This window comes from Podarcis muralis, chromosome 2, assembly GCF_964188315.1.
Source record: "Podarcis muralis chromosome 2, rPodMur119.hap1.1, whole genome shotgun sequence".
In the NCBI taxonomy this organism is placed as follows: domain Eukaryota; kingdom Metazoa; phylum Chordata; class Lepidosauria; order Squamata; family Lacertidae; genus Podarcis; species Podarcis muralis.
The window spans coordinates 123,210,744-123,236,539 of NC_135656.1; the positions used below are offsets into that span (position 1 = coordinate 123,210,744).

The 25,796-nt window shown below is 45.6% G+C and overlaps 3 protein-coding genes across 4 annotated transcripts in view; 2 read left to right on the forward strand and 1 right to left on the reverse strand.

Annotated features, from left to right (window-relative positions):
• LOC114592604 (uncharacterized) overlaps positions 1-25,796 on the reverse strand; it is a 134,542-nt gene that overhangs the window by 108,181 nt on the left and 565 nt on the right. The window contains exons 2-3 of the mRNA XM_077923683.1: positions 23,197-23,374; positions 22,941-23,067 (exon numbers count right to left, since the gene is read on the reverse strand). Of these exons, the coding sequence (XP_077779809.1) occupies positions 22,941-23,067; positions 23,197-23,374 (305 nt within the window). The remainder of the gene's footprint in view (positions 1-22,940; positions 23,068-23,196; positions 23,375-25,796) is intronic.
• On the forward strand, positions 1,422-13,422 carry LOC114592570 (uncharacterized). Of its 2 annotated transcripts, XM_077923298.1 has the most exons (4): positions 1,422-1,579; positions 2,702-2,875; positions 7,896-9,363; positions 11,849-13,422. In XM_077923298.1, the coding sequence occupies exons 2-4, from the start codon at positions 2,776-2,778 to the stop codon at positions 11,886-11,888; spliced, it is 1,608 nt and encodes a 535-aa protein (XP_077779424.1). In that variant the 5' UTR covers positions 1,422-1,579; positions 2,702-2,775; the 3' UTR covers positions 11,889-13,422. The 2 variants fall into 2 exon arrangements, with proteins under 2 accessions (XP_077779424.1, XP_077779425.1); XM_077923299.1 differs by lacking the exon at positions 1,422-1,579 and having other exon boundaries at positions 2,728-2,875; positions 7,871-9,363.
• LOC114592642 (uncharacterized) overlaps positions 14,748-25,796 on the forward strand; it is a 35,645-nt gene continuing 24,596 nt past the window's right edge. The window contains exon 1 of the mRNA XM_077923342.1: positions 14,748-15,235. The gene's annotated coding sequence lies outside the window, so the exon portion shown is untranslated. The remainder of the gene's footprint in view (positions 15,236-25,796) is intronic.

The following is a 25,796-nucleotide window of genomic DNA, read 5'->3' on the forward strand; positions in this document are numbered from 1 at the left end:
CTCTGGCATTTACAGTTTGGGTGCAGTTGTACATGTTGGATATTCTCTCTGTGTAAAAGGGAATCATTTCTTCTAGAAACAGAGAAGAAGTTTCAAGAAGCAACAGAAGGCTGAGATTGTTTTATCTATGCAAGGACATTTTCTGCGGGAACTTTTCTTTGGGCATGCGCAGTGTGTAACAACGGTTCTGGGTAACTTGCTGTAAGTTGTTGCGAGTCTCTTGCTTGCGCCTTGCGCTGAGAGAAGCAGAGAGAGAGTCTTGGACTCTTGTTGGGCTCTAAGCATGCCTTGACCATGGATAGCAGTGGGGAATGTCTGTGCATATTTGCTGCCAATAAGCTTTTATGCCTGTCAGGGCAATGTCTACACTTGACTGAATCTTTATGGCGCCCGTGTTTATTGCCTGTTGTGTGTACCTTCAACCCCGAGGAAGGCTGAGGTGTAGCTCTGGCACACACATGCAGGGAAAGTGATGCTGGACCCAATCCTCTCTAAATCATCCCTCAGAGGTTGATGGATGAATGTCCTGGTCTGCATCCTATACCCTTTAAAAATGTGGCTCTTTTCTGGAGCGTGCTATTGGGTTGCTGTTTTTATTCTGATTATATATGTTGTGATCTTTTCTGTGAACCGCCTGGAGACCTCCAGGTATAGGGTGGTATAATAATAATAATAATAATAATAATAATAATAATAATAAACTTTTATGTACAGAAATTATCACCCTGGGCCAGCAGGGAGATACTGTAGATAGTTTTCACTCCGGTCCACATATGCAAATAAGGGATCGAAAGTGACATTCAGTGATTGGAAAGTTACAGAAAATGGTAACTGTTGTGTTCTAGTGGAGCTCTATATAAGCAGGCTGGCTGAACCCTTCAGTTCAGTTCTGTTCTGGCCTGTGAATAAACAAGAGCTGTTTGGAGAATCGCTGTGTCATGTGATATGTTCACCCACAACTTAACAAAAACAGCATTGTCTGAGAAGTGAAGCCAGATGCTTGCAATGAAATTTGTTTCTAGTTCAAAGTTCAAAAAGTTAAAGGCTTACTTGGAGCATTTGCACATCGAATTGTATAGGATTGAGATGCACATCTCACTTGTGGTCCCACTAGTGCACTAGCGCTTATTGTGGTTCAGGCTGCAGTGCATGGTTGCTGTGTGTGTGTGTGTGTGAGAGAGAGAGAGAGAGAGAGAGAGAGAGAGAGAGAGAGAGAGAGAGAGTATACGTATGTGTGTATGTGTTCAGCTCTGATGAAACAAACCCCAAAAAACCTTCGTTTTTCTTGAGACGCCACGTCCTGTTTCTATCCAAACACCGGTAGGGGCTGCCCTACGATCGTAGCTCTAGGGGCGAGCGCTTTCCAAAAAGAACCCGAAGTGTCGCCGCCGCATAGCCCGGTCCCCGTCCCCACCCCTTCGGTGAGTCACATTTGCCGGAGAGACTGACATTGGGAGTCCATGTAAGGGTTAAAGGAAGCGAGAGAACGAGAGCCGTGGATAGAGACCCACCCCCTTCCATCACTTCCCTCTCCCCTACTCGTCTTGGGTAGTCCCTCCGGACGGTGCGCTTTGGAGAGGTAGGGCGCGCGGCGCAGGGCGAGGGGTGAGCCGTGCCAAGGGGGAGGGGGCCTTTGGGCGCAGGGGAGACTCAGGGAGGAGGGCAGAGGAAGTTGGGGGGGGGCAGAGGGAGGAATGGAGGCATCCCTGGGGGAGGGAAGCACAGCATTGGCAGGGGGCAGAGACACGGTTTTGGGGGGGGGACTGCGTGCGTCTTCAGCGCCGGAGAGGCTGCGGCGCTACCTTGACAATTGCTTCCCGCTCAGCAGCCTCCTTTAAGAGGCATCCATAAAGCGGGAGGGGGGGAGCCCTATTCCCACCACCCCCACCCCCGTTTCCCTCCCTAGAAGCTGGATTCATGGAGTCATAGAATTTGTCAGAGAGCCAGCCAGCAAAAAATGACACGCAAAATGCGTGAAGTTCAAATTGTTAACTCTTTAGTAGCAGAAACAAGGCCTGGTCCGGGGAGCCAGGTCTAATGGGCGCAACAACTCTTCTGGGTATTTCTTTTCCCCCTATGAGGCAGTTGCAGAGGCTGCAGATCTGGTCGGAGGAATCTGCAGCCCAGCTCTTTGCCTTTCTGCTGAGAAGTAACCACTGTGGAGTTCAAGGGGGGCAGAGTCTGTGGAGAAGTGAAGGAGGGAAGGCTTTAAAACTGGGAAGAGGAGAAGCTTTGGTCTGATGCTGAGAAACACCCCCTGGGCCAGGACCCGGATTGGTAGCAGTGGTTCTTTGGGGTTCCAGAGGGATGGAGTCTGTTTCAGGCCTACCTTTGAGGATTGAACCTGGGACATTCTGCCTACAAGAAGATGCTCTGGCCCTGAGCTGCAGGCCCTTCCTGCAAGCTGGGGGGGGGGGGGGATTGAGGGGGGAAGCAGAAGGAAAAATGGAAGGAGCCTGCAACGCCAGAGGATGACAGGGAGAAAAGGTGGTCCGGAAAGGAAAGTTTTAAATACAGTTGTGAAGAAGATCCTCTTTCAGACATGGCTCCACTTTCCTTGCAAGGTGGGGTTCGGGAGGAAGGTACCCCTCTTCTACCATGGAAGCTGCGGGTGGGAGAAGCACAGATGGGGAGGGGGCTTCCCCTCTGAAAGCAAAATCCCTCCAGGGGCTCTGAGTCTCCATTTGCTTCTATCTCCCAGGAATCCGCTTCTTCTTTAGGCTTCTGAGTGCCTCAGGAAGGATTCAAGAGGCAGATCCTGCAATCCTATCGAGGATGGAAGGAGGAAGGTGGACGGTTGACCTGGTCCGGCTGTCTCCTGCATCCCTCCCCACAACCTCTGGGTCTTTTCTCCCAGGACCCTCAGAGAGATCTGGTGAGTTCGAGGGGAGGGGAGAAGAGGACATGGATGGATGGATGGATGGATGGATGGATGGATGGATGTTGGAAGTGGGGAACCTCCCTGGCAATAGGAAAAGTGGGAGAGGAGAGAAAAGGCAGGAGGTTCTTAACAGGAAGAAGAAAGTGGAATTCAGGTTTTGCAAGTTTTTTGTACAGCATGATTCATTGATGGTGACAAATCCAGTAACTATTTATAATGTATATTTCAAGCATTTCTACCACTATTGGTTTTTTTTCCAGAAAGTTATTATATTCAGTTATTTAATTTATATACAGAAGCGTAGGAAGGTCAGGTGGTACCCAGTGTGGCAAATTTCTTGTCACACCCTCACACACACACACTGGTGGTTTTTTCGGGGAGTTGCCAGCAAAAATGGTTTGAGGGAAAGGAGATTGTTAGCCGCTTTGAGACTCCTTAAAGGGAGTGAAAGGCGGGATATCAAATCCAAACTCTTCTTCTTCTTCTTCTACAAAGGAATGTGGATTTGGGGCCTCCGATAACAAGTAGGCGACTGTGGACAGATACTTAAATCTACAGGATAGTGTAGTGTTTTGGCTTGTGTTGTTTTATTTATATATTTTTTTTTATTTATATATTTTTTAAAAAGAAAACTGCAAATTTGTTGTTGTTGTTGTTATTTAGTCGTTTAGTTGTGTCCGACTCTTCATGACCCCATGGACCAGAGCACTCCAGGCACTCCTGTCCTCCACTGCCTCCCGCAGTTTGGTCAAACTCATGTTTGTAGCTTCGAGAACACTGTCCAACCATCTCGTCCTCTGTCGTCCCCTTCTCCTTCTGCCCTCCATCTTTCCCAACATCAGGGTCTTTTCCAGGGAGTCTTCTCTTCTCATGAGGTGGCCAAAGTCTTGGAGCCTCAGCTTCAGGATCTGTCCTTCCGGTGAGCTGATTTCCTTCAGAATGGATAGGTTTGCAGTCCATGGGACTCTCACGAGTCTCCTCCAGCACCATAATTGAAAAGCATCAATTCTTCGGCGATCAGCCTTCATTATGGTCCAGCTCTCACCTCCATACATCAGTACTGGGAAAACCATAGCTTAAAGTGGTTTACCTGCTCCACTGAATGGAAATTTCAGCCTTCATGACATAGGAAAACTGCCAAGTAAACATCTGTTTTCATGGAGGACGGTCAAGATATGCATAAATTTTCAGATATAGCTATATAATCCCTAGTGTAGTAAGATAAGATCTTTATAGCAGGCATTTTCAAAAAAAAAGTTTTTTATGAACCTCCCTAGGTAAAGTGAACGGGACCCCTGACCATTAGGTCCAGTCGCGATCAACTCTGGGGTTGCAGCGCTCATCTTGCTTTATTGGCCGAGGGAGCCAGCGTACAGCTTCCGGGTCATGTGGCCAGCATGACTAAGCCACTTCTGGCGAAACAGAGCAGCGCACAGAAACGCCATGAACCTCCCTAGTAGGGCAGTAATTTTTCCTTGATAATTTGTGGCCCCACCCCCCACCCCATGATGGCACTGGGGGAGACCTGCCCCCCCTTCCTACATCCCTGTTTATATACTCATCTGAAGATCACAGAGCTGATTACACAATGCAGCAAATTGTTGTTGTTGTTTAGTTGTTTAGTCCAACTCGTCATGACCCCATGGACCAGTGCACGCCAGGCACTCCTGTCTTCCACTGCCTCCCGCAGTTTAGTCAAACTCATGCTGGTACCTTCGAGAACACTGTCCAACCATCTCGTCCTCTGTTGTCCCCTTCTCCTTGTGCCCTCCATCTTTCCCAACATCAGGGTCTTTTCCACAGAGTCTTCTCTTCTCATGAGGTGGCCAAAGTATTGAAGCCTCTGCTTCAAAATCTGCCCTTCCAGTGAGCACTCAGGGCTGATTTCCTTAAGAATGGATAGATTTGATCTTCTTGCAGTCCATGGGACTCTCAAGAGTCTCCTCCAGCACCAGAATTCAAAAGCATCGATTCTTCGGCGATCAGCCTTCTTTATGATCCAGCTCTCACTTCCATATATCACTCCTGGGAAAACCATGGCTTTAACTATACGGATCTTTGTTGGCAAGGTGATGTCTCTGCTTTTTAAGATGTTGTCTAGGTTTGTCATTGCTTTTCTCCTAAGAAGCAGGAATCTTTTAATTTTGTGGCTGCTGTCACCATCTGCAGTGATCATGGAGCCCAAGAAAGTAAAATCTATCACTGCCTCCATTTCTTCCCCTTCTATTTGCCAGGAGGTGATGGGCCCAGTGGCCATGATCTTCGTTTTTTTGATGTTGAGCTTCAGACCATATTTTGCGCTCTCCTCTTTCACCCTCATTAAAAGGTTCTTTAATTCCTCCTCACTTTCTGCCATCAAGGTTGTGTCATCTGCATATCTGAGGTTATTGATATTTCTTCTGGCAATCTTAATTCCGGCTTGGGATTCATCCAGCCCAGCTTTTTGCATGATGAATTCTGCATATAAGTTAAATGAGCAGGGAGACAAAATACAGCCTTGTCGTACTCCTTTCCCAATTTTGAACCAATCAGTTGTTCCATATCCAGTTCTAACTGTAGCTTCTTGTCCCACATAGAGATTTCTCAGGAGACAGATGAGGTGATCAGGCACTCCCATTTCTTTAAGAACTTGCCATAATTTGCTGTGGTCGACACAGTCAAAGGCTTTTGCATAGTCAATGAAGCAGAAGTAGATGTCTTTCTGGAACTTTCTAGCTTTCTCCATAATCCAGTGCATGTTTACAATTTGGTCTCTGATTCCTCTGCCCCTTCGAAATCCAGCTTGCACTTCTGGAAGTTCTCGGTCCACATACTGCTTGAGCCTTCCTTGTAGAATTTTAAGCATAACCTTGCTAGCGTGTGAAATGAGTGCAATTGTCCAGTAGTTGGAGCATTCTTTGGCACTTCCCTTCTTTGGGATTGGGATGTAGACTGATCTTCTCCAATCCTCTGGCCACTGCTGAGTTTTCAAAATTTGTTTTCAAAATTAACAGCATCATCTTTTAAAATTTTAAATAGTTCAGCTGGAATATCATCACTTCCACTGGCCTTGTTATTAGCGATGCTTTCTAAGGCCCATTTGACTTCGGTCTCCAGGATGTCTGGCTCAAGGTCAGCAACCACACTACCTGGGGTGTACGAGCCATCCATATCTTTCTGGTATAATTCCTCTGTGTATTCTTGCCACCTCTTCTTGATGTCTTCTGCTTCTGTTAGGTCCTTACCACTTTTGTTCTTTATTATGGTAATCTTTGTACGAAATGTTCCTTTCATATCTCTAATTTTCTTGAACAGATCTCTGGTTTTTCCCATTCTATTGTTTTCCTCTATTTCTTTGCATTGCTCGTTTAAGAAGGCCTTCTTGTCTCTCCTTGCTATTTTTTGGAAATCTGCATTCAATTTCCTGTATCTTTCTCTATCTCCCTCGCATTTTGCTTGCCTTCTCTCCCCTGCTATTTGTAAGGCCTCATTGGACAGCCACTTTGCTTTCTTGCATTTCCTTTTCATTGGGATGGTTTTCGTTGCTGCCTCCTGTATAATGTTACGAGCCTCCTTCTATAGTTGTTCAGGCACTCTGTCCAGCAAATCTAAATCCTTAAACCTGTTCCTCACTTCCACTGTGTATTCATAAGGGATTTGATTTAGATTGTATCTTACCGGCCCAGTGGTTTTTCCTACTTTCTTCAGTTTAAGCTTGAATTTTGCTATAAGAAGCTGATGATCTGAGCCACAGACAGCTCCAGGTTTTGTTTTTGCTGACTGTGTAAAGCTTCTCCATCTTTGGCTGCAGAGATTTGATCTGATTTCGATGCTGCCCATCTGGTGATATCCATGTGTAGAGTCGTCTCTTGTGTTGTTGGAAAAGCGTGTTTGTGATGACCAGCTTGTTCTCTTGACAGAACTCTATTAGCCTTTGCCCTGCTTCGTTTTGAACTCCAAGGCCAAACTTGCCAGTTGTTCCTTTTATCTCTTGACTCCCTACTTTAGCATTCCAATCCCCTATAATGAGAAGAACATCCTTCTTTGGTGTCATTTCTATAAGGTGTTGTAAGTCATCATAGAATTGGTCAATTTCAGTTTCTACAGCACCAGTAGTTGGTGCATAAACTTGGATTACTGTGATGTTAAAAGGTCTGCCTTGGATTTGTATCGAGATCATTCTATCATTTTTGAGATTGCATCCCAGTACAGCTCTCGCCACTCTTTTGTTGACTCTGAGGGCCACTCCATTTCTTTTACGGGATTCTTGCCCACAGTAGTAGATATGATGGTCATCCGAACTGAATTCGCCCATTCCCGTCCATTTTAGTTCACTGGTGCCCAGGATGTCAATATTTATTCTCGCCATCTCATTTTTGACCACATCCAACTTACCCAGGTTCATGGTTCTTACATTCCAGGTTCCTATGCAATATTTTTCTTTACAGCATTGGACTTTCCTTTCGCTTCCAGGCATATCTGCAACAGAGTGACCTTTTGGCTTTGGCCCAGCTGCTTCATCAGCTCTGAATCTATTTGTACTTGTCCTCCGCTCTTCCTCAGTAGCATGTTGGACACCTTCCGACCTGAGGGGCTCATCTTCCAGCATCATAACTTTTATATGCCTGTTGTCTTTGTCCATGGAGTTTTCTTGGCAGGGATATTGGAGTAGCTTGCCAGTTCCTGCTCCAGGTGGATCACGTTTGGTCAAAACTCTCCACTATGACCTGTCCATCTTGGGTGGCCCTGCACGGCATAGCTCATAGCTACTCTGAGTTATTCAAGCCCCTTCGCCACGGCAAGGCAGTGATCCATGAAGGGGATGCAGCAAATTAGTAACGAGATATACTTCATCAGCATCAATAGATAATAATGGCATGTAATTTACCAGTTTAGATTGTAAGGTAAAGCTGATAAGGGTGAATCTAGGAGATGTTTCAGTAAGAGAAAGTGCTGACTGAGCTTTGTGTATGTTAAGTTCCTTCCTCCTTATCCTTGAAACCCTAATAGGAATTTCTTTCTCCTCGCTCTGAAGCAGGTGGAGATGACGGACAGAACTCTGCAGGACCACCTGTAATTTCACCGGTAATAACAACGAAACTGTTGGAATGTGCAAGGAGCTTTATGGATACTGGAAAACTTAGAAATCATCTACAAACTCACACAAGGGGGAAACGATATGAATGTATGGAGAGCTTAAGTCATAGAGAAAACCTTAGAATTCACAAACGAACTCACAAAGGGGGAAAACCATTTAAATGCATGGAGTGTGGAAAGAGCTTCAATGATAGTAGAAACTTAAAGGTACATCAACGAACTCACACAGGGGAGAAACCCTATAAATGTTTGGAGTGTGGAAACAGCTTCAGGCAAAAGGGTACCCTTCAAAGTCATCAACGAACTCACACAGGGGAGAAACCCTATCAATGTTTGGAGTGTGGAGACAGCTTCAGGCAAAAGGGTACCCTTCAAAGTCATCAACGAACTCACACAGGGGAGAAACCCTATCAATGTTTGGAGTGTGGAAATAGCTTCAGGCGAAAGGGTGCCCTTCAAAGTCATCAACGAACTCACACAGGGGAGAAACCCTATCAATGTTTGGAGTGTGGAAATAGCTTCAGGCGAAAGGGTGCCCTTCAAAGACACCAACGAACTCACACAGGAGAAAAGCCATTTAAATGTATGGAGTGTGGAAAGAGCTTCAGTAATAGGGAATACCTCAGATTACATGTGGTAACTCACAGAGGGGGAAGGCCATATAAATGTATGGAGTGTGGAAAGAGCTTCATTCAAAACAGTAACCTTCGAAGTCATCAAGTAACTCACACAGGAGAAAAGCCATTTAAATGTATAGAGTGTGGAAAGAGCTTTGGACGGAATAATGCCCTTAGAATTCACCAACGAATTCACACAAGAGAAAACCCATTTGAATGTATACAGTGTGGAAAGAACTTCACTGATAGGCAAAATTTAAGAAGACATCAACAGACTCACACAGGAGAAAAGCTGTTTAAATGTATGGTGTGTGGAAACAGCTATACCCGGAATGCATACCTTAAAATACATCAACGAACACACACAGGGGAAAGACCATATAAATGCATGGAGTGTGGAAAGTGTTTCCATGAAAAGAGAGGCCTTGAAAAACATAAACAAATTCATATAGGAGAAAAATCATATAAATGTATGGAGTGTGGAAGGAGTTTCAGTCGCGGCTCACAACTTGCTTTGCATCATCAAACACATTCAGGAGAAAAACCATATAAATGTATGGAGTGTGGAAAGACTTTCAGTACGGGTTCAGCACTTAATATTCACCATCGAATCCACACAGGAGAAAAACCATATAAATGTATAGAATGTGGAAAGACCTTCAGAAGAAGCAATAGGCTTAGATTACACCAACGAACTCACACAGGGGAGAAACCATTTAAATGTATGGAGTGTGGAAAGACCTTCAGTCATAAAGATAAGCTTACATCGCATCAACAGACTCATACAAGGTGAAGACCATTCCAATGTATTGAGTGTGAAAAGACCTATAGTTGCAATGATATCCTTAGAATACATCAACAAACTCACACAATGGAAAAACCAGTATATTGTACGGTGTGGAAAGTGTGTGTGTGTGGTTTTTCATAAGATAAATTTAATATCAGATATCTTCCCTCCTCCCCCTTGTTGGTCCTATTGTAAATCATTTCCTCCTGCATCTTTTATAATAATCCAAATCTTTTACATCTCTATTATGCCCAAAGTTCACCATGAAACTACAAGTTTATTCCAATCCTAGAAACTACAAGTTTATTCCAATCCTAGAAACAATTTTAGCTTTTTACAATGGTTTTTAATATAGTTTGTAAATTTTCCCCATTCCTTATTAAAGTTTACTGTTCCTGATTTCTAATTCTTCTGGTCATTTTTGCCATTTCGGCATAATCCATCAACTTAATCTGCCATTCTTCTTTGGTCGGGACTTTATTTTCTTTCCATCTCTGGGCCAATAACATTCGTGCAGCTGTGTTCGCATACATAAATAGTCCTTTTTGTTCCTTTGAAATTTTGGCACCTAGAATTCCTAAAAGAAAGGCTTCAGGGGTTTTAGAAAAAGTTGCTTAAAGCATTTTTTCGATTCATTATATATCATTTCCCAAAATTCTTTTACTACCTTACATGTCCACCACATATGATAAAAAGTGCCTTCTTTTTCCTTACATTTCCAACACATATTGGACCCTGTTTTATATATTTTTGCTGATTTACTGAACCTAGGACTTGCCGATCAGAGGGTTGGCAGTTCGAATCCCCATGACGGGGTGAGCTCCCGTTGCTTGGTCCCTGCTCCTGCCAACCTAGTAGTTCGAAAGCACGTCAAAGTGCAAGTAGATAAATAGGTACTGCTCTGGCAGGAACATAAACGGCGTTTCCATGCACTGATCTGGTTCGCCACATGACCCGGAAGCTGTACACTGGCTCCCTCAGCCAATAAAACGAGATGAGTGCCGCAACCCCAGAGTCGGCCATGACTGGACCTAATGGTCAGGGGTCCCTTGACCTTTACTTTAAATACCAACAATACATCATTTTCGTATAGTTTTCTTTCAACGTATAACATGCTATCAATTTTAAATCACAATTCCATAACTTCTCCCATACTGAAAATTGGATATTATACCAAAATCTCTTGCCCAGTGTATCATTACTGATTTAACCTGTTCATCTTTTATATAATAGTTTATACATTTTTGAGAGTAATTTTGTTTTGTTCTCTAACAGCTCTTTTTCAAGTTTAGAGGTTTCATTAAGAAAACCATTCTTTTTATCCATAGTGAATATTTCATTTAGTTGATGGTATCGTAACCTCTTCAATTTCAATTGGTATTCTACTTCCATTAACAGCTCTTTATACATTGTCCAATCATTTCTCATATTCAGGTTTGTTTGTTTTTAAGATATCACTTCTAGTGAGGAGAGTTTTGTTCTATTAAGGTTTTTTTTTTTTTTCCCCATACCTCATACACTGATTTTCTTACGACATGATTTAAGAAAGCTCCATGTACTTTAATATTCTCATACCACAAATATCATGCCAACCATATCTATTGTCATGACCTTCAAGGTCTAAAACATCCGTATTTTTTAATCATATCCATTCCCTTAGCCAGTATCGGCAGGATACCTCATAATATAATCCTAAATCTAAAAAGTAAGGGAAAATGTTTGTGCATCTTATGGAGCGAATGCAGGCTGCGCGGCTAAGCCCAAAGCCAGAACAGGTAGGATCTCAGTCGGTGTACCAGGTAGAGCAGGTAGACAGCTGCCCTGGACATAAAACTGACGTCTCCCTCTGTGGACAGGTGTGCCTGGATTTTTTCCATGATGACCCTCTAGATCACCTTGCCCAGAAATGGAACGTTTGAGATAGGGCCATAATGGCCAGGTCCAAAGATGATTTTTTGTTCACCCCCTCACTTATGGGTTCCGGAAAGGGAAGCATCAAGGGTCAAAAAGACCGGTGGTTGGTTCTACTGGCCAAGCAGCATGTCCACATACTTGGAGGTAACAGGCTGAAATTGATCCCCCACAACCTGACTAGACAGAACTCTGGCACTCTCCTGCCCAGGCCCTGCTACCACAGTGGGATCTGCCTTCTCCCAAATTCAAGCGATTTGATCTGCCAAAAGCTTTTCAAAGTCATTGCAAGAGATTTTGGGGTCCTTATGGCACTAGCGGATCTGTTAGATTACAAACCACTTGAAAGAGTCATGTCCCCATTCTGGTCCTAGAAGTGCTGTTTAGAGATATTGGACAGGATGAGATAGTTATGGGAATGAATATTTTTTGGGGGAAAAAATAAGTTTGGTATGTTAGCAGGTTTTAAGATTAATCACCAGAAAATGAAAATGTTTACAACAAATATAAGAGGGCCATTATAATAAGTCATTCCCCCCTCCCCTGGTGGACTAACTGTGGATTAACTGTGTTAAGGAAATCAGCCCTGAGTGCTCACTGGAAGGACAGATCCTGAAGCTGAGGCTCCAGTACTTTGGTCATCTCATGAGAAGAGAAGACTCCCTGGAAAAGACCCTGATGTTGGGAAAGATGGAGGGCACAAGGAGAAGGGGACGACAGAGGACAAGATGGTTGGACAGTGTTCTCGAAGCTACAAACATGAGTTTGACCAAACAGTGGGAGGTAGCGGAAGACAGGAGTGCCTGGCGTGCTCTGGTCCATGGGGTCACGAAGAGTCGGACACGACTAAACGACTAAACAACAACAACTGTCTTTACTAACAATATGGGAAGTCATTAACATTTTATACAAGTGGATTATAACTTCATTCTGGCAAGAACATTTTGGATTTATATGGAAGTTCATTGAACTATCAAAATTTATCTCTGTTGGACACTGGAAATTAACAAATGGGACTAAGTGTTTGGTTTTTTCTTATTCATATTCTTCATATTCTTCTGAATTAATTGGAACTGAAAGTCTTCGGCTGATTTACTTTGATTTATACCAAACAGTCTAGGTAAAAGACTGATATTCAGACTCCTTATGAGTCATTCTGTCTTCTCACATATCCATTTCTTTCTATTATTATATAATCTACTTGAGGTATATAAGCGTAAAAAGGTAAAGGTAAAGGTACCCCTGCCCGTACGGGCCAGTCTTGACAGACTCTGGGGTTGGTGCGCCCATCTCACTCTATAGGCCGGGGGCCAGTGCTGTCCGGAGACACTTCCGGGTCACGTGGCCAGCGTGACATCGCTGCTCTGGCGAGCCAGAGCCGCACACGGAAACGCCGTTTACCTTCCCGCTAGTAAGCGGTCCCTATTTATCTACTTGCACCCGGGGGTGCTTTCGAACTGCTAGGTTGGCAGGCGCTGGGACCGAGCAACGGGAGCGCACCCGGCCGCGGGGATACGAACCGCCGACCTTTCGATCGGCAAGCCCTAGGCGCTGAGGCTTTAACCCACAGCGCCACCCGCGTCCCGGTGGCGTAGATAAGGCCAAATAGTTTGGCAGTTGGTGGGAAAGTCACCCGGCCCAAACGGGCTAACAGTGAACTATAATAAAAGATTGCAAAATTATTTAATTCAACCATTACAAAATGTGATGAATGAAATTCTAAATGCAGGACAGATTACCAAATACTTGGAAAGAGGCCCTCATCACTTGAATTCCAAATCAAAGGACAGACTTGCAGGAAGTAAAAAATAATAGACCAATTTCATGGATAAATATTCATGCCAACCAAATCAATTAAATACATTAGCAGGGTTTTAGAAACACATGTAATGTTACGAAGGCATATAAAATTGGAAACAAATAGAGAAACAAGATTATATGGACATGCATAAATTAATAAGGGTAACAATGGAACCAGGAGTGGAGGCAAGTCAGGGGGTTCAAGTAATCCCACACTTGGATTTGATATTGAATATGTAAACAGGGTTTTGTTGTTTTTAAATTTTCTACTTTGATATTTACTCTTTGTGGTGTTTACTGTGAAAATCAATAAAAATATTATTTAAAATAAAGGAAGGGGTTGCAGCTCAGGGGGCAGAGCATCTTCTTGCACGCAGAATGTCCCAGGTCCAATTTGCAGACTCCTGAAGCAGACTCCATCCCTCTGAAACCACAAAGAGACATTGCAGCCACTCACTGATCCAGGGGGGTCTGGCTCACAATATGGCAGCTTCCTATGTTTGGAGCTGGTGGTGAGGAATTTATCACAATTTACTGCAAAAACGTCTCCTCTTTCCTACTTCACCTCCCCCGTTTTGTTCCTTCCTAAGGGTCTCTGCTACGGACGCTGATCAGTCTGCGCCCCCACAAACTCTGGACCAGATCTTGTTTCTGCTATTAAAGAGTTGTCAACAACGAGCAGCAGCAGCAACAGCTACTACTGCTACTTATTATTACTATTTTAACGTATTCCGTATTGTTTGTGGAATGATGCTGGAAAATGAAGCTGTTCCTGTATTACCAGTAATTAAGGGGTCAAGAAGCATGGGGCTTCCTGAAATCATAGGTTGGCTCTGATTGGCTGTGACCCCTTTCTCCTCCCTTCTCTCCCCCTCCTCAGGTTGCAAGGTGGGAGACACACAGAGAGTCTCTTTAGGATAACTTTTCCCTCTAAGATGGAGGTGTACCTGCATTTGATGCTGCGTTGAAGGACACAGGTTCCCTGCAAGTAAGCAATGTTTCTATGCTTGCAGGAAGTCTGGACTAGTCGTTTGTGAAAAGGGATGAGGCAGCATAGTGCCCAGAAAGGATTCCTAAACAGTCTATTCCCCATTGTAAAGGTAAAGGTACCCTTGACCATTAGGGGCCGACTCTGGGGTTGCGGCGCTCATCTTGCTTTATTAGCCGAGGGAGCCGGCGTACAGCTTCCGGGTCATGTGGCCAGCAGGACTAAGCCGCTTCTGGCGAACCAGAGCAGCACACGGAAACACCGTTTACCTTCATACCGGAGTGGTACCTATTTATCTACTTGCACTTTGACATGCTTTTGAACCGCTAGGTTGGCAGGAGCTGGGACCGAGCAACGGGAGCTCACCCCGTCATGGGGATTCGAACCGCCGACCTTCTGATCGGCAAGTCCTAGGCTCTGTGGTTTAACCCACAGCGCCACTCGCATCCCTATTCCCCATTGTAGAGCTGTGCAAATGGTTCTATTTTTCCAGAGGAGTCTCGACGATTTGCATGGAAGTTCCCGTTATTACTGCGCAAACGCACGTGGGGTAGCAGGGACCATGATTAAGCATAGCCTATTCACAAGTAATGTGGGACGCGGGTGGCGCTGTGGGTTAAATCACAGAGCCTAGGACCTGCCGATCAGAAGGTCGGCGGTTCAAATCCCTGCGACGCCATATAAAGCAAGATGAGCGCCGCAACCCCAGTCGGCCACAACTGGACCTAATGGTCAGGGGTCCCTTTACCTTTTTAATCGCAGCAGCTTGCATTGGTTGTGTGTCCTAGCTTTGTAGTTTGATGTGCATTTTCTCAGACGGAAGCCATGAAATTTGTTTCCAGGTGAAAGTGCATAAGGCGAAAGCCTGACTTGGGGCATGTACACGATCGGAGTGCGTGTCTCGCCTCTGGTCCCAGTAAGGAGAAAACCGCCTTCTTGTGGATCCGACCCTTGGCGCGTGTTTGTGTGTGCTCAGCTAAGGAAATGGCAAAATTGTCACTTTTCTCGAGACGTCACCTCCGGTTCCCCTCCTTACACAGGCAGGGGATGCTCTGTGACTGAAATTGCAAGAGTCCCACCCCCACTCCCTTTCGAAAACGTGTTGGATGTTTATTACATGAAATGAAATCGGAGCAGGGAGCAGGGGAGGCGCAGGGCCAGGAGAGAACAAAGAGGTAAAGATGGGGCATGTTAGGGAAGAGGTAATTGGCGGGTGGGGGGGGGGATGATTAGAGACACTCTCCCCCAAACGCTCCTTTCCTAGGACCCATCAACGGGGGCCCCGATCCATGCAATCCGGCTGCAAAGTGGGTACCCAACACCTGCAGGGTTTGCATTGCACAGTCTCCTTTGAACACACACAAATTGTTACTGGTCCGGGACAGCCAAGAGACGCTCAACTGCTCCACACCCCTTTGGGCACCTTTGCGGGAATTGCAATGCCTGTCAAGGGGGGGGGTGACCACAGCGCCCCCACTCCCAAGTAGGGTTGGCTGATAAACGGTAGAGACGGAGCGAGGGAGTCCACGGAAGGGGTAAGGGAAGCGAAAGAGTCCTGGATAGAGACGCGTCCCCTCTGTCTCTAGCCCACGGGAGATCATGGAGAGATCAGCTGGAGCAGGGCAGTTTCAGTCTCATATATTCACTATATAAATCCAAGGTTCCCACACTAAATGGTGGTCTGGATGATATATCTGTAAGGTATAATGGCGTTTCTGAGGTGCAGAAGCCGTAGAGGCTTATAGAAGCTAACATAAATATTCTAGTTTTTTTCTAGTGTGCCTGGAAAGGTTCCAAGTTTTCCCTGGGGACAGAGATGCTGCTGGAATGAGCTCATTGTGTTTCAAGGTCAAAACACCCTTGGGCGGCCTTGGTCTCGTGAAACCTCGGAGATGCTGTCTGAGGGCTTGCGAGACCTTGGAACCTGGTGCTACTGGAAATCAGGTTCCAAGGCCGGGTGTGTGTGTGTGTGTGTGTGTGTGACATCATGATGTCATGTTATGTGCACCGGAACCAAGTCAGCTCCCCTGATCTGGACACTATAGACTTCTTTTTCTGCTGCTGCATCACAATGTTGATACATGTTAAAACTGTGGTCCGTCAAGACGCCTAGATCCTTTACACATGTACTACCAGAAAGCCAGATGCACCCCCCCATCCTATATTTGTGCAAAACCTTACATTTGTCCCTATTGAAATGCATTTTGTTAGAGATAGTACTTCCAATATAAAGCGGAAACAAATGATTAAGCGCATTTTACTAGGGAAATTGTATATAGATGAAGGAAACACGGTGTAAAAGGGTTCATAAATGATTTATTCTTTGTAACAGACTTCTAGAATCACACGGACACTCCTGCATTGTGGGAAGTCACTCTCTCATCATAATCTCCGAAGCGCAGAGCCATGCAGGGGGAAGACTCCCAGGACAAGGTTTCCCCCACTGAATGGCTCTGGATGGAGGCGATGGATGAGATGTAATGGCAAATGTCTGCATGCGTCTGTCCCATGAATAGAACATGGGTTGCTCTTGTTGCCATCCCAATGCAGCTTGCAGTAACAATGCTTCGTGTAAATTCTGCCTGGAAAGGTGCAAGACCCGCCATTCCCAAATGTTCTGATTGACATGTTGCAACCCCTCCTAATTCCGTGATGCCTCTTTGACGTTTACCTACCTATCACTGACGTTTGTGCAGTGGGATTTCTTGCTGTTTCGTGGGAACTGTAAACCTTTAAAGGGCAGGACACCCTTTGTCACGAGGTTCTCCTTCCTTTGCTTTTATAGAGGCTGAATATTTGTCATGACAAATAAACAATCAAAGGCTTAATGGTCCAATTTGCTTCAGATTTTGGTTGCCTTCCATTTTACTTTTCACTCTGACGGGGGAACCCAGCGAAGGAACTCAGGTTAAGGGACTTGCTCTGAAATGAGCCCCAAATATTTCGGGCATCAACACACAAAAGATTTTAGGCAAATCACTCCAATCAGGTCAGGTCACCAGACCGAAAGAATTTGATGAAGGAGGCGAACAACCTGTGGATTGGGGCCACGTGCCTTGGCTGGGTGGTGGGCATCAAACCGCCTGCCTCTCCTACCCAATTTGACTTCCTTTGGATTCAAACTTGGAGCTCCCACCCCAGGCCAAGGAGCTCCAACAGCATCCAATTAACCCTCAGTTTAAGGGGAAAATAAAACAGCAAATAATTCCCTTACATAAAATACATTTGCTGCTCCTACTGCAGCTTTTTTCACATTCACTTATAGAGGGTTTACCCAAGGCATGGGTTCCCAGATGCACAGTCAGGCCATTACTCCCTCCAAAGCTTTCTCCACACACTGTACATTGATACGGTTTCTCCTTGACGTCGGTTCTTTTATGTAAAGTAAGGTGGTAGTTGTGACTAAATCTGTTTCCACACTCCAAACATTTAAAGGGTGGGTTTTTCTGTGTGGGTTCTTTGATGTGCATTAAGGTTTCCACTCTGGCTAAAGCTCTTTCCACACTCCATACATTTGTAAGGTTTCACTCCTGTGTGGGTTCTCCGATGTGCAGTAAGGTCACAGTTCCTGTGAAAGCTCTTTCCACACTCCAAACATTTAAAGGGTTTCTCCCCTGTATGGATTCTTCGATGTGAAGCTAGGTGTCCTCTCTGGGAAAAGCTCTTTCCACACTCCATACATTTGTAAGGTTTCACTCCTGTGTGGGTTCTGTGATGCACAGTAAGGTCAATTTTTCTGAGAAAACTCTTGTCGCACTCCATGCATTTAAACTGTTTTGCCCACGTGTGCATTATTTTATGTGCAGCAAGGTGTCCACTCTGGCAATAGCTCTTTCCACACTCCATACATCTGTAAGGTCTCTCCCCAGTGTGGGTTCTTAGATGTAAAGTAAGATGGTGATTGAGACTGAAACTCCTTCCACACAGCATACATTTATATGGTTTCTCCCCAGTGTGGATTCTTTGATGTGCCATAAGGTTTCCGCTCTGGCTGAAGCTCTTTCCACACTCCATGCATTTAAAGGGTCTCTCCCCCGCATGGATTTTTTTATGCTTGACAAGGTTACCAGCACTACTTAAGCTCTTTCCACACTCAATGCATTGAAACGCTTTCTCCCCTGTTTGGGTTCTCTGATGTAAACTAAGCCTTCCACTATGACTGAACCTCTGTTCACACTCCACATTGCTGCTTCCTGTGCATTGCTCGTTTGAATTCAAGGGTACATGAACACCAATGTCCTGAGTAGTGGAAAGTGTCCTTTCCCCATTTTTCAACATGTTTTCCACATGCTTTGGGGGCGATTGTTGATTTACAAATATCTCGTCCGCTGTTTCACTCTCCACATTTTCTAATGACACCACGTGTGGCCCACCATAATTCTCACTCTTCTGCCAATTACCTGTTTTGAGGGAAGGAGAAAAAGGAAAGATCATTCAAATTGCAAGGTGGAAACACTCACATTACGGATCAAGCCCAGTTCTCTGCTTCTCTGATTTTACAGTTCCGGTATGTTCCCCTCCTTCTCTTCCTACCCAACTGAATCCAAAGTTAGCTTCTGAATATGCCACAGTTTCAAGACAACAAGTCCCTTCCTGTTCTGCATGCTGTCACTAAGCAGAGCTGTGTCTGCTGATCTCTCCACTTTCCCAGAGCCCCATCCAACTGGATCTTCTCCTTCCTCCCAAGTGATGAAGTCTGGTTTGGGAAATGGTTTCAAAGAGGACAGTTAATTTAGAATACAAGATACCCAAACACTCCTAGCACTACTACACCCATGGCTCCCTTCCCAAAATAAGGGAAAGGCAAAGTCTTCACTGTCCTCCTGAGGGATAGCAGAGGGCCATGTGAACCCAGCAGAATCACTCTGGCGCTTGTGAAGAGGATCTCACTGTACATTGACCTCAGCTCAGAAGCACCGCGGAGGCTATTTTAATTTGGGGCATATACTAGCAATGTGGAAAGGAAACCTCAACCTAGAGGCCGACTCTACTCTTTAGAAAAGGGCTGCTGGATCAGACCAATGGTCTCTCTCAGGCGTGAGCAACTTTTTACAGCCTGAGAGCCGCATATTCACACTTTGTGGGGCCAGAGGCAGACGTGGGTGTATCAATGGATGCAAATGTCAGCTCTCGACAGGAGCACGTTTTCTACACACCCTTCTCTCTCCTCTCATCCAGGCAAGGAAGAAGCCCCATTTCAAGGAAACAACCCAGCCAGGAAAAAGGACTCGAGGAGGATGTGAAGCAGCACTGGTCAACAAGGGTCAGGGCCTGGGGAGGAGTCCCAAGGCCCAATGGAAAGGCATTGAAAACCACATTTGTCTCGCTGGCCTGTTTACTCCAAGAGCCCCACAGGGGCCAAAGGAATGCTGATAAGAAGCCCAGAAGCAGGACATAAAAAAGAAGAGTTTGGATTTGATATCCTGCTTTATCACTACCTGAAGGAGTCTCAAAGCGGCTAACAATCTCCTTTCCCTTCCTCCCCCACAACAAACACTGTGTGTGGTGAGTGAGGCTGAGAGACTTCAGAGACGTGTGACTAGCCCAAGGTCACCCAGCAGCTGCATGTGGAGGAGCGGAGACGCGAACCCGGTTCACCAGATCACAAGTCCACCGCTCTTAACCACCACACCATGCTGGCATCCGGCTTCTCCTCCCTCACTTCCTGGAGGGCCCCACAACACATCTAAGCACCTACCTGCTGATGTCTCCCCTTCTTTGGGATCCTGGAGAAATGGACCTTGTCTTTCTTCCCAGCAGGAATTGAGGTCTGATTCTGTCAAGAAGAGAGATAATATTATATAACTTTGGGGCACAACCGGCCATTTCAAATTAATCTATTCTCTCGCCTTTGAGCTCGTAGATTCGGATTACAATGGTACCTTGTGTTATGGACAGGATCCGTTCCGGAGGCCCGTCCGTAACATAAAACTTTCACAACTCGAAGTGCTGCGTCTGTGCACATGCACGGTGCAGTTTAGCGGTTCTGCGCATACGCAAGCGACGAAACCCAGAAATAACCTGTTCCAGTAGTTCCGGGTTTCCTGCGGTGCACAACCCAAGTTTATGTAGCCCAAAGGCAATGTAACTTAAGGTTTCACTGTATGTATTCAGATCCTATAAAGACGCACAGAATGAGTAGGAGGGGGCCGCATGGTCCCCACTGTCACAAGGTGTGTTTGTGTGAATATACAAATGTTGCTTCAGACAGCAAATCTGCAAAAATCTTTATCTAAAGAGTAAAGGTCTAAAGCTCAACATCAAAAAAACGAAGATCATGGCCACTGGTCCCATCACCTCCTGGCAAATAGAAGGGGAAGAAATGGAGGCAGTGAGAGATTTTACTTTCTTGGGCTCCATGATCACTGCAGATGGTGACAGCAGCCACGAAATTAAAAGACGCCTCCTTCTTGGGAGAAGGGCAATGACAGGCCTAGACAGCATCTTGAGAAGTAGAGACGTCACCTTGCCAACAAAGGTCCGTATAGTTAAAGCCATGGTTTTCCCAGTAGTGATGTATGGAAGTGAGAGCTGGACCATAAAGAAGGCTGATCGCCGAAGAATTGACGCTTTTGAATTATGGTGCTGGAGGAGACTCTTGAGAGTCCCATGGACTGCAAGAAGATCAAACGCATCCATTCTTAAGGAAATCAGCCCTGACTGCTCACTGGAAGGACAGATCGTGAAGCTGAGGCTCCAGTACTTTGGCCACCTCATGAGAAGAGAAGACTCCCTGGAGAAGACACTGATGCTGGGAAAGATGGAGGGCACAAGGAGAAGGGGGCGACAGAGGACGAGATGGTTGGATAGTGTTTTCGAGGTTACCAGCATGAGTCTGACCAAACTGCGGGAAGTAGTGGAGGACAGAGGTGCCTGGCGTGCTCTGGTCCATGGGGTCACGAAGAGTCGGACACGACTAAACGACTAAACAACAACAAAGAGTAAAAGAAGGACCCCTATCAATCACCTAAAGAGAGAGAGCCTTGACAATCATCATGGACTGGCTAGATGCAGAGAAATAGTGAGAGGCATGGAGTGGGGGGAACCCTCAAGGGAACCCCCTGGGGAAGAAGGCTCAGAGCCAGGGGATTGGTGGTGGGATGACGAGGGGCTGTCAGAAGGAAAAGAGGGAGCAGACTGGGAGGAAGAGGAGGTGTCAGAATCTGAGGAGGGTTTGGTGAGCAGGAGGAGGCTGTGGCAGAGAGCAGTCCAGCCTTGGAGGCGGAAGCAGAGGCGGATGTCAAGAAGAGTAGAGGCAAGCTGGATAAGAAGCCAGGGAAGCTCTCCCTCCTGCTTTGACCAGCTCCTCTCCCCACTGATCTCCCAGAACACACAGAGGAATGAAGAGGGTGGAGCAAAGAGAGACAAGGCAAAGGAGCCTTAGGCTGCTGGGGAAGGAACCAGGGGGAGGGCCTTAGAGAGCAGTGGGAAGGCAGGGAACATCAGCCCTCGCACCTGCCTCATTGGGGCAAGACTTACTGGGAAGAGTGACCACTAGGCCTTTATTCTTTGAATAAAGGGTTAACTTCACCGACACCAGGTGTTTTATTGCTAACCTCCTCCCGATTCCGGCTCCTGACAACAATTTGCCACAGACCCACACTAAAGTAAAGTAAGGAACTACAGGGTAAGTGGTACTTTTAAAAGTGTTCCGATGCCAGTAAATAAACAAGTAACTAGTTAGCCCTTTTTTCAGGAGTCTTGTGGAAAGTAAGCTAGAAGGCAATAGCTAGAAGGAAGTAGCTAGGACTTTAAATGCGGAACTAGCCAGCCAAGGAGGCCACTCCGTCAGCCAGAGGGAGCCTCGGCGGACGAACTTCTTAGCTCCGAGTAAGGCAGACATGTGAGCTCTGCAGGGGGCCAAGGAGGCCAGGGCACCCCGCTCTTGCAAACAAACAAAAAACAAAATATGTAATATAATAATAATAATAATAATAATAATAATAATAATAATAATAATAATAATAATAATATAAATGGCTAACACCAGTAAAATTAAGGTAAAAACATAATAGGGGAAAATACCAATTTAAAAGACAGGTTAAAATGCAATTTCAAATGCATTTTCCCTTATAACCTGAAGGCAGCCCTGTATAAGGAAGCCTTTTCATGTTTTATGTTTTACACAGGTAAATGGTAAGTGTTCCAGTCTGTGAACGTTTTTCGGAAGCCAAACGTCCGACGCAGCTTCCGCTTGAGTACAGGAAGCGCCTGCAGCCAATTGGAAGCTGTGCCTTGCTTTTCGAATGGTTTTGGGAGACAAAGGTACTCCTGGAACGGATTATGTTTGAGAATCAAGGCACCACTGTATTATGACTTTATGTGTGTTGGAAGCTGCCCAGAGTGGCTGGGGAAACAAGTCAGGAGAGAGGGGATTATTATTATTATTATTATTATTATTATTATTATTATTATTATTATTATTAATCTCCCTTGAGGCCGAGCTGGATAAGATGGATAGTACTGATGAGATATGAAGTTCTCAGTCAAATAGACAAAATTAAAACAGATAAAACTCCAGGTCCGCAAGGCATCCGCCTGAGAGTTTACAAAGAAGTCAAATGGGAAATTGCTAATGCTCTAAATTCATTGAGGAGAGGTCCACCAACGGCCACTAGCCAAGATGGCTCTGCTCTGCTTCCACAGTCAGAGGCAGAATAGCGGTTTCTGGAAACCACAGGCAGGGAGAGATGCTTCTATGCTCAAATCCTGCTGGCTTCCCACAGGCAACAGCATACTGGATGAAATGGGCCACTGGGCTGATCCAGCAGGCTATTCGTACAAGGCATGTTGTTCCTACACAGCATGAATAAATGGCTCAAACAGCAGAGTCACACCTCCAACGTCTAACAGCCAAGAGGAATAAAAATCTGCCCTTACCTAGAGAGGCCACCATCTCATAATTCTCCTCCATGACTTCCTTGTGCAGAGCTCTTTGGCCAGGATCCAGCAGAGCCCACTCCTCCTCCGTGAAAAACACAGCCACCTCCTCAAAGGTCAAGAGGGCCTGGAAGAAGAAGAGGAAGAAAACAGAGCTTCTCTTTGGTCGCCATCATCCCCACTCAACACAGAGGGAGGCTGGGTGGTCCCATCTGTGCCTCTTCCCTCCTCCCTGCTCCCGTTGCTCTTTCCCTACCTGAGGAAGCTGCCTGGCTCCTCTTTCCACTCCACCTTTAAGAAGAGACAGTGCAAACGATGGTGCCTCTGAGGCCATTGTGCTGCCCTTGGAAGAGACAGGGGACAAGGAGGTGAAACTGGGCCACTTCCAGGACTCCACTGTTGCCACAATGCACTTCAAAGCAGGGAGCAGCTCTCTAATGAGAATGGAGAAAAACGGATTTATTTAGGGTGGGAGACATTTACACAGATAGTATACCTCTGACCAGGGAACAAATATTAAGTAAAGCTGGGCAACATCTGGAATTATCTAGACATTTTCTAACAAACCCAAAAGTTACTGTAGGCCCATAAACTCCAGATGAAATTCTAATCACAAATACTAATGCAGAATCCAAACACAGATTATCTATCTATCTAGGAATGCGGGTGGTGCTGTGGGTTAAACCACTGTGCCGCTTGGGCTTTCTGAACGAAAGGTTAGCAGTTCGAATCCCCACGACTGGGTAAGCTCCCGTTGTTCGGTCCCTGCTCCTGCCAACTTAGCAGTTCGAAAGCACACAGTGCAAGTAGATAAATAGGTACTGCTCCAGTGGGAAGGCAAACAGTGTTTCCTGCTCTGGTTTCGCCAGAAGCAGCTTAGTCATGCTCGCCACATGACCCGGAAAAACTGTCTACGGAAGCGGACAAACGCCAGCTCCCTTGGCCTGTAAAGCGAGATGAGCGCTGCAACCCCAGAGTTGTTCACAACTGGACTTAATTATCAGGGGTCCATATATATATATATATATATATATATATTTGCTTTCGTAGATTTTCACGGGTACAGGAATGCAGGTTTTGGTGTCCTCGGGTGTCTTCCCGTGTAAAAGATGGGGTGTCTAGGCGACGTTTCGACGAGGTCTCACTCGTCATCTTCAGGCTGGTGCTTTCGGCTTCTTGTTACTGGAACAGAGCAGGATCTCAGTGTTTGAGTTCCTATAAATACTGTTGAGGAGGTGTGGTGTATAGCCTCCAATGTTCTGGGCAGAGAGGAAGTTCCCTATACACGAAGCCAAGCCAGAGCACAACTAAGTGCAGTACAGCCATCTTCTCAGAAAAACTCTTCACAAAGTTCAAGAGGTCAAGACACAAAGGCCTTAGCAACTAATCCACACCTAATGACCCACCTAAGTGGTACTCAGGATATCACTCAAGAAATCACTCAAGATATCCCTCAAGTAATTAAGGAACAAAAGAAGAAAAGGCACACTAGCCTGGGAACTTCCTCTCTGCCCAGAACATTGGAGGCTATACACCACACCTCCTCAACAGTATTTATAGGAACTCAAACACTGAGATCCTGCTCTGTTCCAGTAACAAGAAGCCGAAAGCACCAGCCTGAAGATGACGAGTGAGACCTCGTCGAAACGTCGCCTAGACACCCCATCTTTTACACGGGAAGACACCCGAGGACACCAAAACCTGCATATATATATATATATATATATATATATATATATATATATATATATATGCTTTCGTAGATTTTCACGGGTACAGGAATGCAGGTTTTGGTGTCCTCGGGTATCTTCCCGTGTAAAAGTTGGGGTGTCTAGGCGACGTTTCGACGAGGTCTCACTCGTCATCTTCAGGCTGGTGCTTTCGGCTTCTTGTTACTGGAACAGAGCAGGATCTCAGTGTTTGAGTTCCTATAAATACTGTTGAGGAGGTGTGGCCTCTAGTGTTCTGGGCAGAGAGGAAGTTCCTAGGCTAGTGTGCCTTTTCTTCTTTTGTTCCTTAATTAAGGAACAAAAGAAGAAAAGGCACACTAGCCTAGGAACTTCCTCTCTGCCCAGAACACTAGAGGCCACACCTCCTCAACAGTATTTATAGGAACTCAAACACTGAGATCCTGCTCTGTTCCAGTAACAAGAAGCCGAAAGCACCAGCCTGAAGATGACGAGTGAGACCTCGTCGAAACGTCGCCTAGACACCCCAACTTTTACACGGGAAGATACCCGAGGACACCAAAACCTGCATATATATATATATATATATATATTTGCTTTCGTAGATTTTCACGGGTATAGGTATGCAGGTCGAAAGCACCAGCCTGAAGATGACGAGTGAGACCTCGTCGAAACGTCGCCTAGACACCCCAACTTTTACACGGGAAGACACCCGAGGACACCAAAACCTGCATATATATATATATATATATATATATATAAAACTTGGTGAAAGCTAAACATCCTATCTACCTGACGTTTGGTATTGTTAGCCATTTTTAAAGAAGACAATGCTAATCTGAGATATGAACAACTAATCACATTTTCCTTATTGGCTGCTCAACAACTCATTAATCAAAATTAGAAGTCTGTGGAACACTTGCAGATAGAAACAGAAAGTCTGGACTACTGCAATTTCAGAAAAAAAACTGGCAAAGGGAGTTAAGCCTTAGCTGGGAAAAGTACTGTGACAAGGTACCCTTTCAAAAAACCATAAACTGCTATGGCACCCACCAGACTTCCACCTTGGAAAGGCGGGGGGGGGGGGGCATTCAATTTTGGCCCCGCTCTCCCATGTGCAGCAAGGCAGTGCATGAAAAGCTGGGCTGCCCACATCTCCGCACTTCAG